We start from the raw sequence: 15,372 nt of genomic DNA, 5'->3' as shown, positions 1-15,372 counted from the left end.
CCCCCCCTCGGCCCCGCCTCCCCGGCCCCCCGCCTGCCCTGATTGGTCGGCCTTCCTGCCCGTCAGCGCCGCCCCCTCCCCGGGTCTGCAGCAGCTCCGGCCGCCTCGTCGCGCCCCCCCAGCCCCCTCCCCCCGCCCCCGCCGCCCCCCGGGCCGGTGCAGCCGCAGGCGGGGTCCCCCTCCCCCTCCCCCCTCTCCCCCCAGGCCTCGAGCGCCCCGGACCGGCCCCCCCTTTCCCCTCCCCCTTCGCGCCGCCGCTGCCGCGATGCCCCCCCCTGCACCCGGGGCCCGGCTCCGGCTTCTCGCCGCCGCCGCCCTGGCCGGCCTGGCCGTCATCAGCCGAGGTACCGCAGCGCCGGGGGCGGGGGGCTCGGCCGGGACTCCAGGGTCCCGGGCGGGGATTGGGGGCGGGGGACAGAGCATCCCCGGGCGGGGAGGAGGAGGCCCCCGGACGCCGAGGTCTGGGCCCGGGGGGCGGGGGCAGCATCCTCTGGCTGGGAGAGGGGTCTTCGGACGTCTGGCTCCATGCCCGGGGGCACGGGTCCGCGTCCTGGGGCCCGAGCCTGGGCCTAGGGGCGGAGGTCTGCTTCTCCGGGTCTGCGAGAGGGTCGCGGACACCTGGTCCCGGCCTGGGGGCGGGAGTCTGCGGCTGTGGATCGTGGGGGGGAGATCTGACGCTAAGTAAGGGTCCCAGGGCAGGATCTCTGAACTGAGTTGGTGGGGGGTAGGCAGAAGGATGCCCCGTCGGGGGTCTTCATCTGTGCCTGGGAGGGTTCCCCGGGGGTCCCGGCCTGCGGGCTGGGGTCGGAGTTTCTGGGGGTAGGTTGGGGGGATGATGTCTTCCCAGGTTCTCAGGGTCAGTAGGAGATGGGGGCAGGGTGTCCGGAAACCTCCGTCCCGGGTCGGCAAAAGAAGGGGGTGGGGCTGCTCTCAGCTGGGAAGGGACTGAAATTCCCCAGCTGGGTCGTCCGGGTTGGGAGAAAGTGTTAGTATTTGGAGGTTGCATTTATGTGTAAGGGGAGATGGGGCTGAAGATCCAAGAAGTTGGGGTGCTGGGCTGGGGACTCCAGATGTGGAAAGCCCTGGCTGAATATTTGGGTTCGGGGCAGGACAGAGCGTGACTGAGGACCGCGGGAAGGGAAGGGTTAACCCGGGGTCAAAGGGTTAATATCAGTCTTCCTAGTTGAGGGGGCGGGCTGGGGGCTGGTCTTTTGTAGAACTGGAAGGGAAGAATGGAAGGGGAGAGGCTGGGGGTGGGTGGGTGGTGAACTTGGCAGTCTCTGTTTAGAAGATATATAGCTGGACCTTGTATCTCCCAGCAGGCAGGCGACCTGGGGGTGGTCCAAGAGATGACCCCCTAAGGAGGGGAGGGGAGAGCTAGGAGGCTGGAGGCAGGGGCCGGGGTTCATTTAGCGCTTCTGGAGAATCACCCCCAGGCCCTGCCCTGACCCAGAATCACAAAGGCAGGGACACACAGTCGGAACATCCTAGAACCCCCGACAGTCTCCGCGAGACAGCGGCTCGCAGCCTCCCACCCACACAACGCGGGTCAGGCACAGCCACATCAACAGCCGTCACCCGGTCCGACCCCGGAGCCGCACCTGCAGACAGCCAGAGTCACACGGGATGCTGGCGGCCGGGGCGGGCGGGGGCTCACCCCCTCCCCGGTGCAGAGCGTCTGGGTGCCCCTCCCACCTGGCCCGTCTGGACCCCCGTCTGACTTTCTGCCTGCCTGTCTGTCTCTGTCCGTCTCCCTCAGTCTCGGCCATTTCTGGAGGCTCCCTGGCTCGGGGCGGCGCCCCGGGGGTCTCGGTGGCTGGGTCGCCGGCTCTCCACCGCTGCTGGCCCGGCGCAGTTCCACACCTGGCCCTCTTGGCCTCCGGAACTGCTTGTCCCTGTCACACCCCATGTGTCTCTCTGTCTCTTTGCAGCCCCTCACACGGTGCCTTGATCCTCACCCACGTCTGGGAGCTCACTCATTCTCCTTGTCCTTTGAAATGTCTCTGGCCTTCTCCCTTCACCCCTCCATTTTCCTCTCTCTCTTCCTTTCCTCGCAAGATCACTTCCCACTTGCCTTCTACTTTGACTCTTCAGAACCCTAGAAATCACTGTTGTTCACACGTGCGGGGCTGGGAGCTCGGTGGAACCAGGAGGTGGTCTGTGACCTAGGTCAAGTCCATTCCCACCTCTGGGCCGTTTGTCCCCTATCCGAGGACTGCGACCAGAGGGACAGAGGGCAGAGTGGCTGGCGGGTGAGCTGAGACAGGACTAGAGGGTTGGAAAGACAGCCCCACCTACCCACCACCGCTTGACTGCCGAGGCTGAGAAAAAGCCGGTGGAAGTCACACCAGATTGCATCTCCCCCTCTCTCTTATTCATTTGATGGTTTCCAGATTACACGAGGAGAGCATACCAGCGAACCATCCACTACAAGAATGCATAAAAGCAAACCCCGCCACGTCCCGCCCCCACCTTCCAGTCTCAAGAGAGAGCCAGGGTCCTCAGCCTCCCCAGTCGCCTCTCACTCGCACAGTCAGACACCCAGAGTTCAGCTTCTGTAAAGGACTGGTTAGTTTGTTGATGTTTCTCCCAAGATAGAAACAGAGTAAAGCCATTTCTCTGCAACTGGCTTTTTTCCACTCGACTCTACCTCCCTGGCATCTGCAGATACTGCTCTATCTTTACTTTTTTCCCCTCTAAATTCTTTATGCCAACACACACACACACACACACACACATCCACTTAGAAAAGTAGCTGCAGCTGGTGATTTGGGGTTGGTTCCTTTGCCGTATTAAATGAAGCAGGAGCAGGGTGAACACAGGCATGGGGACCCTTCTCTAGGGGGTCCCCCAAGCACCCAGTTTGTCTAGACTGTGGGCGCTGCCTTGTTAGCTCATTTAACACATATTTACTGGGTACATGGTCACTGTTCTAAACGCGGGATCTATAAACACAGGAGTGGTATCCCTGCCCTCCTGGAGCTTACATCCTAGCGGGATGGAGAGAGATCCACCAACGAAAACCAAACCTAAAAAGTAAACAGGTGATTTTAGAGAGTGACGAGCACAGAGGAAATGAGAATGACTAGGCAGGCAGACGAGTTGGCCTTGGGAGCTCAGGTAACATCTGAGCGGCTGAGTGGAGTTCGGACTGAAAGGAGGGGAGGACTCAGCCTTGGAAAGATCCCCTGGGAACAGCAGAAGCAAAGGCCCTGAAGTGGGAAAGTGAAAGTGAAAGTCCTCAGTCGTGTCCGGCTCTTTGCACCCCCATGGACTATACAGTCCATGGAATTCTCCAGGCCAGAATACTGGAGTGGGTAGCCTTTCCCTTCTCCAGGGGATCTTCCCAACCCAGGGTTTGAACCCAGGTCTCCCACATTGCAGGCGGATTCTTTTCCAGCTGAGCCACAAGGGACCAGTGGAAAGGAATAGCCAGCACATGGAAAGTTCCAGGGCTCCAGGCTCAGCACACAGACACCGGACATCAGTGATAAGAAGGATTTGGGAGGTCAGCCAAGAGGGAGAGGGGTCTGGGGGCTCTGCAGTGGCATTTAGAGCAGCCCTTTCTTGGCTTCCCAGGTGGCTCAGTGGGTAAAGAACCCACCTGCCAATGCGAGACTTAAGAGACACTGGTTCGATCCCAGGTTCGGGAAGATTCCCTGGAGGAAGGCATGGCTATCCACGCCAGTATTCTTGCCTGGAGAATCCCATGGACAGAGAAGCCTGGAGGGCTACAGTCCCTAGGTTTGCAAAGAGTTGGACACAACTGAAGTGACCTAGCATGGCATAGCACATGAGGGTCACTCGTCTGAAATGGCAGAGACCCACACGGTCCCTCCCATCACAACTGGACCCACTGCCAGGCTGGTGCCTGCCCCATAACCATCCCACCAGCCAACACAAGTAGAGCTGTTTGCAGGCGCTTAACTAGCAGGAGCCATATAGAGCCTGCTTGCTTGGGTGACCTTCTTTCATCCTCTCCCCCTCAAGCCAGTGAGTGAGGCATGATGATGGCCCCTGATGGGCCCCATTTAGAGGTGGGAAAACTGAGTCCCCGGGGTAAGAAGTAACTTGTGCAGCTTGATGGCACAGCTGGGATTTGAACCTAGGCAGCCAGGCTCCCCAGTCTGTTCATTTAGCAGCCTGGTTATGCTGGCTTAGTAGCAGCAGAACAGATGCTGAGTCCCGGACTCAAGGGTGGGTGCTGGGCATAGAGCAACCTACAACCCAGACCTGCCCTGCCCTTCCCCTGCCCCCAGGGGACCAACACCGAACCTAGGATATCAATAGATGTTTCTTTAAAAAGAAGATGCTGTTAAGAGCAGCAGGCATTTCTGCCTGCTACACGCTGAGTTAAACATTTTCCTTGCATGTCCTCATGGAATCCCTGACAAAAAGCCTGCTGAGGGAAGAAATACTATTTTTCTCCTTTCTACAGTTGAGGAAACTGAGGCTCAGGCTGGCCGGGGGTCACCCAGTCAGGAAATGATGGGACAGACATTTGATCTATCAGCCCAGGCTCCTCAGGGCTTTTTTTTTATCCAATCTCTAGAGATATACAGCCCCCCTACCAACAGTTCTCTAAGTCCTACTCAGGGGACACAACCAAGATTCAGGCCTTCGGAGAACTCCTGGTCAGCAAGGGAAGACACACCTGGATGCTGTCGCAGCTGAATCAGAGGGTATCCAGTAGAGACAGTGGGAACTGTCCACCTCGAACAGTCAGGGAAGTACTTCTGGAGGAGGGGGCATTTGAGCTGGGGTTTTGAAGAATGCATAGGAGTTCAAGAATTGGCTAAGCATCTTACAGGCATCCATTTACATTCACTCATTCAACAAATATTTCCCAAGGCCTTCCAGGCCAGGCCCAGTGCTGGGATATCCCGGGGACACAAACCTGAGTCAGACTCAGGCTCTGCCCTCAAGAAACTTACAGTCTGATAGGGGAGAGAGACACAGACAGTCACCACAGTGTGATCTGAGCTCTAAGGGAGGTAGTGCAGGCATTGTGGGAAAACAAAAAAGGACTAGAAAGAGTAGGGATTCAGCCTTTTCCAAGCAGCATTCCTACAGAGGGGACTTCATGCGCACTAGCTTGTTTATTTAGCTATTAAACATGTCTTGAGGCCGTCTGTGGGTCAGACTGTGGGTGCGGTGATGCTGCAGGTGAGGAGACCCAGGCCCTGCCCTGAGAGGCTCCCATCTGGTGAGGAAAGCAGACCGAGATACAGTCCAGATGATTGAGACTAAGAGGGAGGGACGGTGACTGGTTCTAAGACAGATGGGGGGGCGGGCCCAGTGACAGACAGGGTGGTGGGCTGGCTAACCTGGCCCTCTCCTCCATTTACTGACACCCAGAGAGGGGAAGGGACTTACGCAAGGTCACACAGCACACAGGGTCCTCCTGAGCCTGGAGTCTGGGAACTACAAGAGACAGACAGGCAGACATCCAAATTTATAGACACACAGGCCAGGCATCCAAGACCCACTTGAGATAACTTCATCACTCATCTCCCGAGACCGCCCTCAGCCAGGGCCCAGCTGGGCGTGCTGGGGACGCAGATGGTCTGAGCCGGGCCCTGCCCTGGAGGAGCAGGTGGGGGAGGCAGACGCCTCTGATCCACGGAGCCCTGGGAAAAGAGCGAGAGGCTGTGTGGGCTCGGATGGGCCGTCTCTCCTCCGAGAGGCCCCATATACCAGGTGCCTGGAGAAGAAACGTTTTGATGGGGAATAGTGGGAGGGAGAGAGGAGGAAGGAAAATGGGGAATGCGGGGCTGGGTCGCACTAGGGGAGAGGAGGCAGGAGACAGATGTCAGGGCCCTGGATGCCAGGCTGAGAGGCGGGGACTTCGTCCTGGAGGCGGCTCTGAGTGTTGGAAAGATCCCTCTGGCAAACAGTGTGTGTCTGTCTGTCTGTCTGTCTGTTTCTCTGTCTCCTGGGCCATGTGATTAAGATCCTGCCCTCTTCTGTGAGGTCCACACCCTACCCCAGGGCCTCAGGCTGAGCTCAGGAGCCCTTGGTTCTACCCTGAGGCTTCAGGGGCACCTTGGACAGCTCCCTCTTCAACCCCTGGCCTGGGGCAGGCCTCCTTGAACTGGGGACAGTTGCTGTCAGAGGGCTGGGGAGGTGGTGGGCAGGGAGGGTAGGGTGATTTTGGCTCCCAGGAGGCATCTGGCAACGCCAGCGTTTTTGGTTGGGGTGGGGGAGCTCCTGGCATCTGGGGAGTCAAAGCTGGGATGCTCTCAAACATTCTACACTGCACAGGACAACCCCACAATGAAGAATCATCCAGCCCCCAATGTCAACAGTGCCGAGATGGTGCAAGCTTGGTCTGGGATGTGTGTGACCAGGAGTATGACAGATCTATGGGGTGTACATGTGCGTGTACATGGCTGTGTGTGATCTGATTGTAGGTGACAGCATGGCTGCTTGTGCCCGACTCTTGGCCCAGGGCGGTCGCTTTGTATTTGAGAGCCTCTGTTGGTGTGTCGCTGTTTCAGGCTGTAGCTTCATGCACGACTGTCCAGGGTGGGGGATGGGGATGAGCATAGCCCTCTGGCTGGGAGGTCACTGTGACCGATGAAGCCTGTGTGTGTGTGTGTGTGTATGTGTGAGAGAGAGTCTTCGGGTAGGCCTGTAACTGTGTGTAGACTTTGCACCTGCGTGTGTGGGGCCGCGTGTGTGTAACCATGTGCATCTGGTTATGTCTGGGGGCGCTGGTCAGAGTGCTGTGGCTGGTGGCCGACTGGCGTGCTTCTGGGAAAGAGCTGTCTCTTCTAACTGACCTTCTCCCGGGGGTGTGTCCGGGGCTGTGTGTGTCAGCCTAAGTGTGTATGCCTCTGTCCCCCAGCGGGACCGCTTGTCGTGGGTGGTACTGTTTCCTGTCCCCGGGGCTGACTCTGTGAGTCTTCCCGGGCCCTGGTGACTGTGTGTGTCTGTCTGTCCATCCCCTGGCTGCCCCCTCCTCTTCCTAGGGCTGTCCTGGTGCATCCTCTCCGCCAGATTCAGGGCTGGCGAGTCCTTTCACTCTCTCCAGTGTTCACCAAATGACCAGAGGGACTCCAGCGTGGGTGAGCAGGGGGTGAGGGCTGCAGGCCCTAGGCCCCAAACCCCGGGGCCTGGCGAGCCCACCGCCCTGGCTCTGCCCCAGCCGCTTCCAGAGGGGCTGCTGATGGAGAGGGCCTCCGGGAGTCATCGGGGCGGCGCGGGCAATTAATTCATCAGATTAATCAGTTCCTCATCCCTGGGCGGGGGCCGGGGCAGCCCTGAGCGGGGCCGAGCCTCCCCAGGCGTCCAAGGTCACCCGGCCTCTTTCTCTCCCCCGCCGGGTGCTGTCTCCATCCGCCGCCTCCGCGGGCCCAGCCCCCACTCCCTGGCCCCAGTCCAGCCTCTGGCCACGGTCCACGGAGAGATGAATGGGTGGGGGCGGGGGTTCTGCCAGGCGCCGGGGCACTGGAGCGGGCAGGCAGGAGTGGGCATGCGCCCGCCAGAGCGTGCCCCGCTGCGCCCGGGCACACGGAGCAGTCTGTGTGCCCACACGGGTCTCTACACCACGCCAGAGGGCATCCTGGGCGTCTGAGATAGATGTGTGTCGGTGGATATTTGGGCACATCGGTGTTTGTGTGTGTGCTGGCGTCTGCGTGTCTGGGTGCACACATGTGGGTGTTGCATATCTGCCTGCAGCCTGTCTTTCCGCGTATTTCTGAATTAATGTGTGTACATGTGTGTGCCTGTCTGTTCCATCTGTACACACATCTGTGTATGTGAGTGTGGACTCATGGGTCTGTGAATATGTGTGTGTGCCCCCGGGTATGTGGATGTGTGTGTGTGTGTACTCTTGAATCTGTGTGTGTGTTCACTGTGAACATGTGTGTGTGTGCCGTGTTTACACGGCTTTGTGTGCCTGTATCTGCATGTGCATTTCTGTGTTTATGCGTCTGTGCGTGCACACATCTGTACACAGCATCTGTGAGTGTATACTTGAGCTATGATGTACGTGTGTCTGTGTGCATATACCTGTGTTTATGTGCTGTGACTGTGTTGTCTCAGTGTCTTGGGAGGTGTGTAGGTTTGTGTGTCCCCGCCTGTCTGGGTCAGCATGGGCTTGTGGGAAGGGACAGTGTGTGTGTCTGTGGTGAGTGTCTCTGGGAACATCAGTGAATGTGTGTGCCAGTGGCTGTGGAAAGTGTGTGTCTGCCAGGGTGTGTGTGTGTGTGTACGCCTGTGCATGGTCCTGCCCAGCTGAGCTGCCTTCTCTTCTGCAGGACTGCTGTCTCAGAGCCTGGAGTTCAGCTCCCCTGCCGACAACTACACGGTGTGTGAAGGCGACAACGCCACACTCAGGTAGGGGGACGCAGAAGTGCTGCCCCTTTGCCTTCCTTAGGGGAGAGCTGTCCTGACCTGCAGGCCCCACCCATACCTCCCCCCTCATCGGGACAGAGGCCATCAGGGCCCAGACTCTGGGCCCACCTCCACCCTGGGCCTCAGTGTGCCCATCTGTCAAATGGGTGGAGGAATGGTGACCACCATCTGGGTTGTTGGAGGATGCAAGAGTCTGTACATACACCCCGGGGACTTCCCTGGTGGCTCAGTGGTAAAGAACCCACCTGCCAATGCAGGAGACCCGGGTTCAGACCCTGGGTCTGGAAGATCCCCTGGAGAATGGAGTGGCAACCTGCTCCAGTATTCTTGCCAGGGAAATTCCATGGACGGAAGAGCCTGGCAGGCTGAAGTCCATGAGGTCACAAAAAAGTCAGACACCACTTAGGAACTAAATGACAACAACACATGCTGAGCTTAGAGAGCTTAGCTCACTGACTTTAATGAGAACCGGTGTTACCCTCCTCCAGCTCTCTGCTCTCCTGTGGGTCTGTCCCCCCATCTATGCACCTCTGTCCCTCTCTCTGAGTGTCTGTCCCCCTGTGGGTCCCTTGTCATTCTGCATCTCTGTCCCTCTCCCCTGGGTTGTCTGTCCACCTCCTTTTGGGTCTCTGACACACAGCAGTCACTCAGTAACCATCAGCTGTCATTCCATTGTGTGCTTGGGCTCACAACTATCCCACTCTGAGGCTCAGTTTGCCCACCTATAAGGTGGGCGCCATCACAGCTGCCTCCAAGTACTGCCGTGGGAACTGGAGATGCAGCGAGCCTTCCTCTCCCCACCTACAGGGGGGACCCTGGAGGGCCAGGTGGGGGTGGGGGAGAGAAGAACTGCCCTCCCCTCGTCCTCCCCTCCAGCTGCTTCATTGATGAGCATGTGACCCGAGTGGCCTGGCTGAACCGCTCCAACATCCTGTACGCGGGCAATGACCGCTGGACCAGCGACCCGAGGGTGCGGCTGCTCACCAACACGCCCGAGGAGTTCTCCATCCTCATCACCCAGGTGGGGCTGGGCGACGAGGGCCTCTACACCTGCTCCTTCCAGACCCGCCACCAGCCGTACACCACTCAGGTCTACCTCATCGTCCACGGTGAGCCCTCCACCGGGGCCCTGGCAGGGGAGGGGGGAGCCGGGGGACGGGCGCTGGGCAGAGGAGACACCCGTGGGAAGACAGACACACTCCCTGCCCTCACGGATTCCAGCCAGGCAGAGGGAGAGAAAGTCAGAGACAACCTCCAGGGCAGGAGAGCTACGCGGGCCGGGGGGCAATTGGAGGAAGACCCCCCATTTGTTGGCTCAGCCCTGTTTATTGAGCAGCAGCTGCGTGCAGGCACTGCTCCACAGGCCAGGGACAGAGAGGAGCCAGGCAGGCTGGCCCTGCCTCTTTGGAGGTGTCTTTCTGAGGAGAGGCAGTTTCCCAGACATCACGTCTGAGCTGAGACCTTCAGGAAAAAGAACAGCACGTGCGGAGGCTGGATGCGCAGAGCGGGAGAGGTGGGGCTGGAGAGACCCATGGCGGGGGGCGGGAGGCTGGCATCAGAGGTGGTCTGGAGGGTAGCTAGCACGTGGAGAGACAGGAAGCCAGGGACGCCTCAGCCCTGCTCTTGACAAGCCCGGACCTGGGAGCCAAATCCTCCGGTTCCAACCTTGCCGCTGCGACCCAGAGGCTGAGGCACCCAAAGCGAGCCGGACGATCAGACTCCTCATCTGCAAAACGGAGATGACGCTGTCATATATCAAATTCAAGGCGTCATCAGTTGGAAGGGACACCTTTACTTTATTCTGCTTGCTAGAAACGGGGTGGGAGGGTAACCTGCCAGTTAAGCACTGGCGTCCGTCATAAGGCCGCCCTGATTGGAGAAATGTTCAGAGGGGGCGGGGTCGAGGCGGGGAACGCCCCCACGTGCTAGACTTGATGAACAGAGAAACATCTCGCTTCCCCGCTGGCTCAGTCGGTAAAGAATCCGCCTGCGATGAGGGGGAAACGAGTTCGATCTCTGGGTGGGGAAGATCCCCTGGAGGAGGGCATGGCAACCCACTCCAGTATTCTTGCCTGGACAAGCCCATGGACAGAGGAGCCTGGTGGGCTACAGTCCACGGGGTCACAAAGTTTCAGGACTGAAGCGACTGAGCGAGCATGCATGCATCCCAGAGGGGAGTAGTGAGGGTTTCATGGGTTCATTTTTGTGAAATACTTAAAACGGGGTAAGCTTACACTCAGTAAGCACCAGGCAAGCGTTAGCTAAACAAATTACCTTTGAAAATAATAGTACTAATCAGTAAAAATAGAGATGGGGAGGGAGGAATTCAGACCCAAAGATGGAAAACAGAAGCCAAGAGAGAAGGAAGGTGGGCGAGACTGAGAGAGCGAGGAAGACACGCGACCAGCAACTGGCGAGAAGCCAGGTCCGGAGGGAAGGGGAAACGGGAATTCTCACAGAGAGGCAGGCATGCCAGCGGAAGCCCTGGCCTGAGGGAGGAGGCGCTGCAGGTCTAGACTCCTGGTCTCAGGGAGGAGGGACCAGGCCTAGATCCTGGGTCCTGGGAACCCACAGCGCCTCTCACTGACCTTCCCTCCGGTCTGCAGTCCCTGCCCGCATCGTGAACATCTCTTCGCCCGTGACAGTGAATGAGGGGAGCAACGTGAACCTGCTTTGCCTGGCTGTGGGGCGGCCGGAGCCCACAGTCACCTGGAGACAGCTCCGAGGTGAGGACCCCACCCCTGGCTGAAAGTCCCTTCTCCCACTCCACAGGCTGGGTCCAAAGCTCCCCGTGTTCCTCGCTAGATACCCAGAACCTCCCACTCCCGACTCCTTTGATCCCCCCAGAAGCCTTGTCAGGACCGGATTTCACCCTCAGACCTGGTCCTGTTATTTCACCAACGGACCCCAGAGTCTAAGAGCCTACCCACGTGCTCTCCCAGGCTGGGGCTATTTCCTCCACCCCCCTGCTAGATCCCAGCTTGCCCCCCATCCCCGACTCCAGCATCCTCAGTCTCTTCCCCACCAGCTCACAGGATACTCCTGGACTCAGACCCCCGCCCACTAGATGGCCGGAGCCAGGTTGGAGCCACAGCCCCTGCCCAGGTTCCCATCTCCTGTTCACATTACCGCATCTCTGCCGGATGCCTCAGGCCAGCGGTTCTCTTAGTATGGTCCCCAGACTCACAGCAGGAGCATCATCTGGAGACTTGCCAGAAAGGCATGAGTCAGAACCACCCCTCCCCCCATCACCACCACAATCTGTCCTAACAAGCCCTTCAAGTGATCCCAAGGTAGAGCTGAGAAGCCCGGCAGCCCCCAAACAGAGGGACCCGAATGGGAAACTCCAGATCCTAGACATCGCGCACTGCCCCCTTTACCTGGATCTCCACCACCGTTTCCCAGACCCCTAGATCCTCACTCATTGGGTCTTGGGAGACCAAATATGCCAGCCCCTAGATCTCTTTGGGCCCAGATCGCAATAACTAGGTCTCGGATCCCTGGATCCTCCCCTACCGCTTCATCTGGGCCCCACAGTCCTGGTGTTGAGTTCCTGGATCCCCGAATGCTGTGAGTCCCAAAGGGTCTTCTGAGCGGGCGCGCTGTTCTAAGGCCCCCGACACCTGGATTGCGGATTCCAGTCACCAGATCCTGATTTCCTGGGCCCCAAGGGCTAGATCCCAGAATCCTGGATCCTCCCTCGCTGGGTCTGTTTTCTGGATCTTTCTGAGCCCCAGGAGCTCGTGGCACCCTTCCCACTGGGTTCTAGTTACTAAGTCCCAGCTCCTCACTCCCTGCCCCACCCCAGCAACCCCCGCCCCCCACTGACCCCGGCCCCCCGGGCCCTGCGCCTGTCCGCCCCGCTGATGTTTGTCCGTGTTGTGCCCGTGTTGTCCCGTGTTAAGTGTTTGTGTCTGGCCCCGCCCCCTCCCCTTCCCTCACCCCACAGACGGCTTCACCTCAGAAGGCGAGATCCTCGAGATTTCCGACATCCAGCGGGGCCAGGCAGGGGAATACGAGTGCGTGACTCACAACGGGGTTAACTCTGCACCGGACAGCCGCCGCGTGCTGGTCACAGTCAACTGTGAGCCCGCCCCCCCTGGCATGGGGCACGAAAGCGGGGCAGGCCCTGGGTCCCTGGGGATGAAGAGTGTGCGAGAGGAGGAAGGGGGTGGGTCTGCGGGAGGACTCCCAGGAAGGAGGAAGGAGGGGCTGGGCGGTGAGACCCCTTCGTCCGCGCTGGGCAAGGAAAATTCGCTGACCCTGTGCCTTGCCAGATCCTCCGACCATCACCGACGTGACCAGCGCCCGCACGGCCGTGGGCCGGGCCGCCCTCCTGCGCTGCGAAGCCATGGCGGTGCCCCCCGCGGATTTCCAGTGGTACAAGGACGACAGACTGTGAGGATGGCACCGGGGCGGGCCGTGGTGGTGGTGGTGGTGGTGGGACCCTCGGTCCTTCGGGACGCGGGGAGGGGCAGAGGGAGCAGAGTTCTGGGTCCTGGGAACTGGGGGTTGAGGGGGACGGTGTCCGAGTTCTAGGTGCTGGGGTCCATTGGGTCCCAGGGGAACTGCAGTGGCTTACTGGAAATTTGGGTCCTGGGAAAATGAATGGTGGAGCCTGGCCTCCTCTGATTATTCAGGAAGAAGGTCTGGGGTGGGGGCGATGCTGAGACTTGTCGGAGAAGCTTTAAGGTTAGGGGACCACTGGATCTGAGGTTTAGCAGGGCCTGGGAATTCCTAGAGGTTGGAGGTGAGGGTCTGGGTGTCTAGAGAGGGGAGTCGGTGGGAGTGGCCCGGGATCCATGGGGAGTTAGAACCAGAAGCTAGGGGTCGCTGGGATGGGGGACAGAATGTAGGGTCTCCAGGGAATCGGGGAGTCTAATAGTCAGGGGGCTGGGCTTTTTGTCCGGAGGGGGTCCCGGGCCAGGGTCCTGCGGTCAGGTCCCTGACCCGGATCCCCGGCAGGCTGAGCAGTGGCGCGGCCGAGGGCCTGAAGGTGCAGACGGAGCGCACCCGCTCGATGCTTCTCTTCGCCAACGTGAGCGCCCGGCATTATGGCAACTACACGTGCCGCGCAGCCAACCGGCTGGGAACATCCAGCGCCTCCATGCGGCTCCTGCGTGCGTCCCCCGAGCAGCGGAAGGGGCGGGACCGGGGCGTGGGCGGGGCCGACATGAATGGGCGTGGCCAGGGAGGTGGAAATGCAGAACCGCCCCTCGACCGACCCCCAGCTTAGGAAAGAGCCCAAGACGAGCGCACACTAAGGGAGGGAATTGGATGCTGGGGACACAGCAAGGCACAAAAGAGGCAAGGTCTGGTGGCTCAGACGATAAAGAATATGCCTGCAATGCAGGAGACCTGGTTCGATCCCTGGGTTGGGAAGATTACCCTGGAGAAGGAAATGGCTACCCACTCCAGTGTTCTTGGCTAGGAAGTCCCATGTACAGAGAAGCCTGGCGGGCTGCAGTCCATGGGATCGCAGTTGGACACAACTGAGCGACTAACACTTTCACTTTTGTCTAGGGACTCGTACAGCTAGTAGCAGTAGCAGAAAAGCAATAAAGTAGACACATAAAATGAAAAGTCAGCAAATACATACATAAGCAAAAAAACAATTTTGCATATCGATAAGGACTATCAAGAAAATAAACAATAGAATTGGGGATGGTAGCAGTAGACACGGAGAAGGCAATGGCAAGCCACTCCAGTACTCTTGACTAGAAAATCCCATGGATGGAGGAGCCTGATAGGCTGCAGTCCGTGGGGTCGCTAAGTGTCGTACACGACTGAGCGACTTCACTTTCACTTTTCACTTTCACACATTGGAGAAGGAAATGGCAACCCACTCCAGTGTTCTTGCCTGGAGAATCCCAGGGTCGGGGGAGCCTGGTGGGCTTCCCTCTATGGGGTCACACAGAATCGGACACGACTGAAGTGACTTAGCAGCAGCAGCAGTAGACAAACGCATCAGAGAAGGCTTCGTTTGAAATGAGACCTGAATGGTCAAAAGGCTCCAGCCCTGCCAAGATCTACCAAAGAGCTTTGCAGCGGGGCGGTGCGGGGTGGGGGGACAGAGATGAGCCAGATGTTTAGATTAAAACAGAGTTGGGGTGGCAGGATCCCTGAGTGAAAACCCGGAAAGGCTCTTAGGAGGCGGCCTCAGACAGACCCTCAGAAACATGACACCCAGGAGACACACGCATGGGGTCTCCCCACTCCGGCCTCCTCCCTTGACCCTCTCTCTTTCCCCAGGCCCAGGATCCCTGGAAAACTCGGCCCCGAGGCCCCCAGGGCCCCTGACCCTCCTCTCCGCCCTGGGCTGGCTATGGTGGAGGATGTAGGAAGAACCCAGTGCCGCTGGTGACCCCCTGCGAGGGGGGGCTGAGGCCGAGAGTGAGGAGCGGGGGAGCAAGCGCCGTGGGTCTCGAGGGGCGGAGGAGCTCTCGGCCGCTGAGGAAGAAGAGGAAAAGGAGGAGGAGGGAAGATCTATAGAGAACCCATCACTGTGAGGGATAATGCAAAATTATGCATCTTTCTACAGCCATTCTCGCCACCGTTCACCTTTCCGATTGTGACCCACCCCTGGCCACCCCCACATCCCTCTCTTAGCTCAGGCTGTCAACTGGATCGCGCGCGTGTGGTGGGTGTGAGCGTGAGTGCGTGCGTGTGTGTGTGTGTGTGTATGGATGGGTGGGTGGGTGGGTGGGGAAGGGGGCTCAGCACTCTTCCCTCCTGGACAACCCCCTACATCCACTGCCCCCATCCCCGCTGTCTCTCACTTCTGGCTGGAGGTAGGTATGGGGTCTTCGTGCTGGAAGCTGTGAGGGGAGGTTTTCCAGGCTCCTGCTTTCCCAATATATGCACGCACCCCGCCCTCTCCCCTCTCTGCTGAAAGGCTGTCTCCCGGGCAGGTTGGAAGTGGGAGGGGCATCAGACTTGCCTGGCAAGCTGTCACTCAACCTCTGCGAGCAGGTGCGGGATCTCCACCTTGGCTCGGGGCCTCCCTGCTGT

The 15,372-nt window shown here is 59.2% G+C and overlaps 1 protein-coding gene across 1 annotated transcript; it reads left to right on the top strand.

Annotated features, from left to right (window-relative positions):
- The first annotated feature begins 244 nt into the window (after positions 1 to 244).
- IGLON5 (IgLON family member 5) lies at positions 245 to 15,024 on the top strand. Its single transcript, XM_055411471.2, has 8 exons — positions 245 to 344; positions 8,265 to 8,343; positions 9,238 to 9,470; positions 10,968 to 11,087; positions 12,311 to 12,445; positions 12,639 to 12,759; positions 13,327 to 13,481; positions 14,614 to 15,024. The coding sequence occupies exons 1-8, from the start codon at positions 266 to 268 to the stop codon at positions 14,700 to 14,702; spliced, it is 1,011 nt and encodes a 336-aa protein (XP_055267446.1). The 5' UTR covers positions 245 to 265; the 3' UTR covers positions 14,703 to 15,024.
- The last annotated feature ends 348 nt before the right edge of the window (positions 15,025 to 15,372 follow it).

Source organism: Moschus berezovskii, chromosome 22, assembly GCF_049115385.1.
Source record: "Moschus berezovskii isolate FMDL1 chromosome 22, NW_MosBer_1.0, whole genome shotgun sequence".
Lineage (NCBI taxonomy): Eukaryota > Metazoa > Chordata > Mammalia > Artiodactyla > Moschidae > Moschus > Moschus berezovskii.
The sequence above is the reverse complement of the archived record's forward strand: the minus strand, read 5'-3'. Positions and strand labels throughout refer to the sequence as shown.

Coding starts and splice junctions, on each gene's coding strand:
- IGLON5 (XM_055411471.2), top strand. CDS start 266: ATGCCCCCCCCTGCACCCGGGGCCCGGCTCCGGCTTCTCGCCGCCGCC. Junction 345..8,264: donor CCTGGCCGTCATCAGCCGAG/GTACCGCAGCGC, acceptor TCTCTTCTGCAG/GACTGCTGTCTCAGAGCCTG. Junction 8,344..9,237: donor GGCGACAACGCCACACTCAG/GTAGGGGGACGC, acceptor CCTCCCCTCCAG/CTGCTTCATTGATGAGCATG.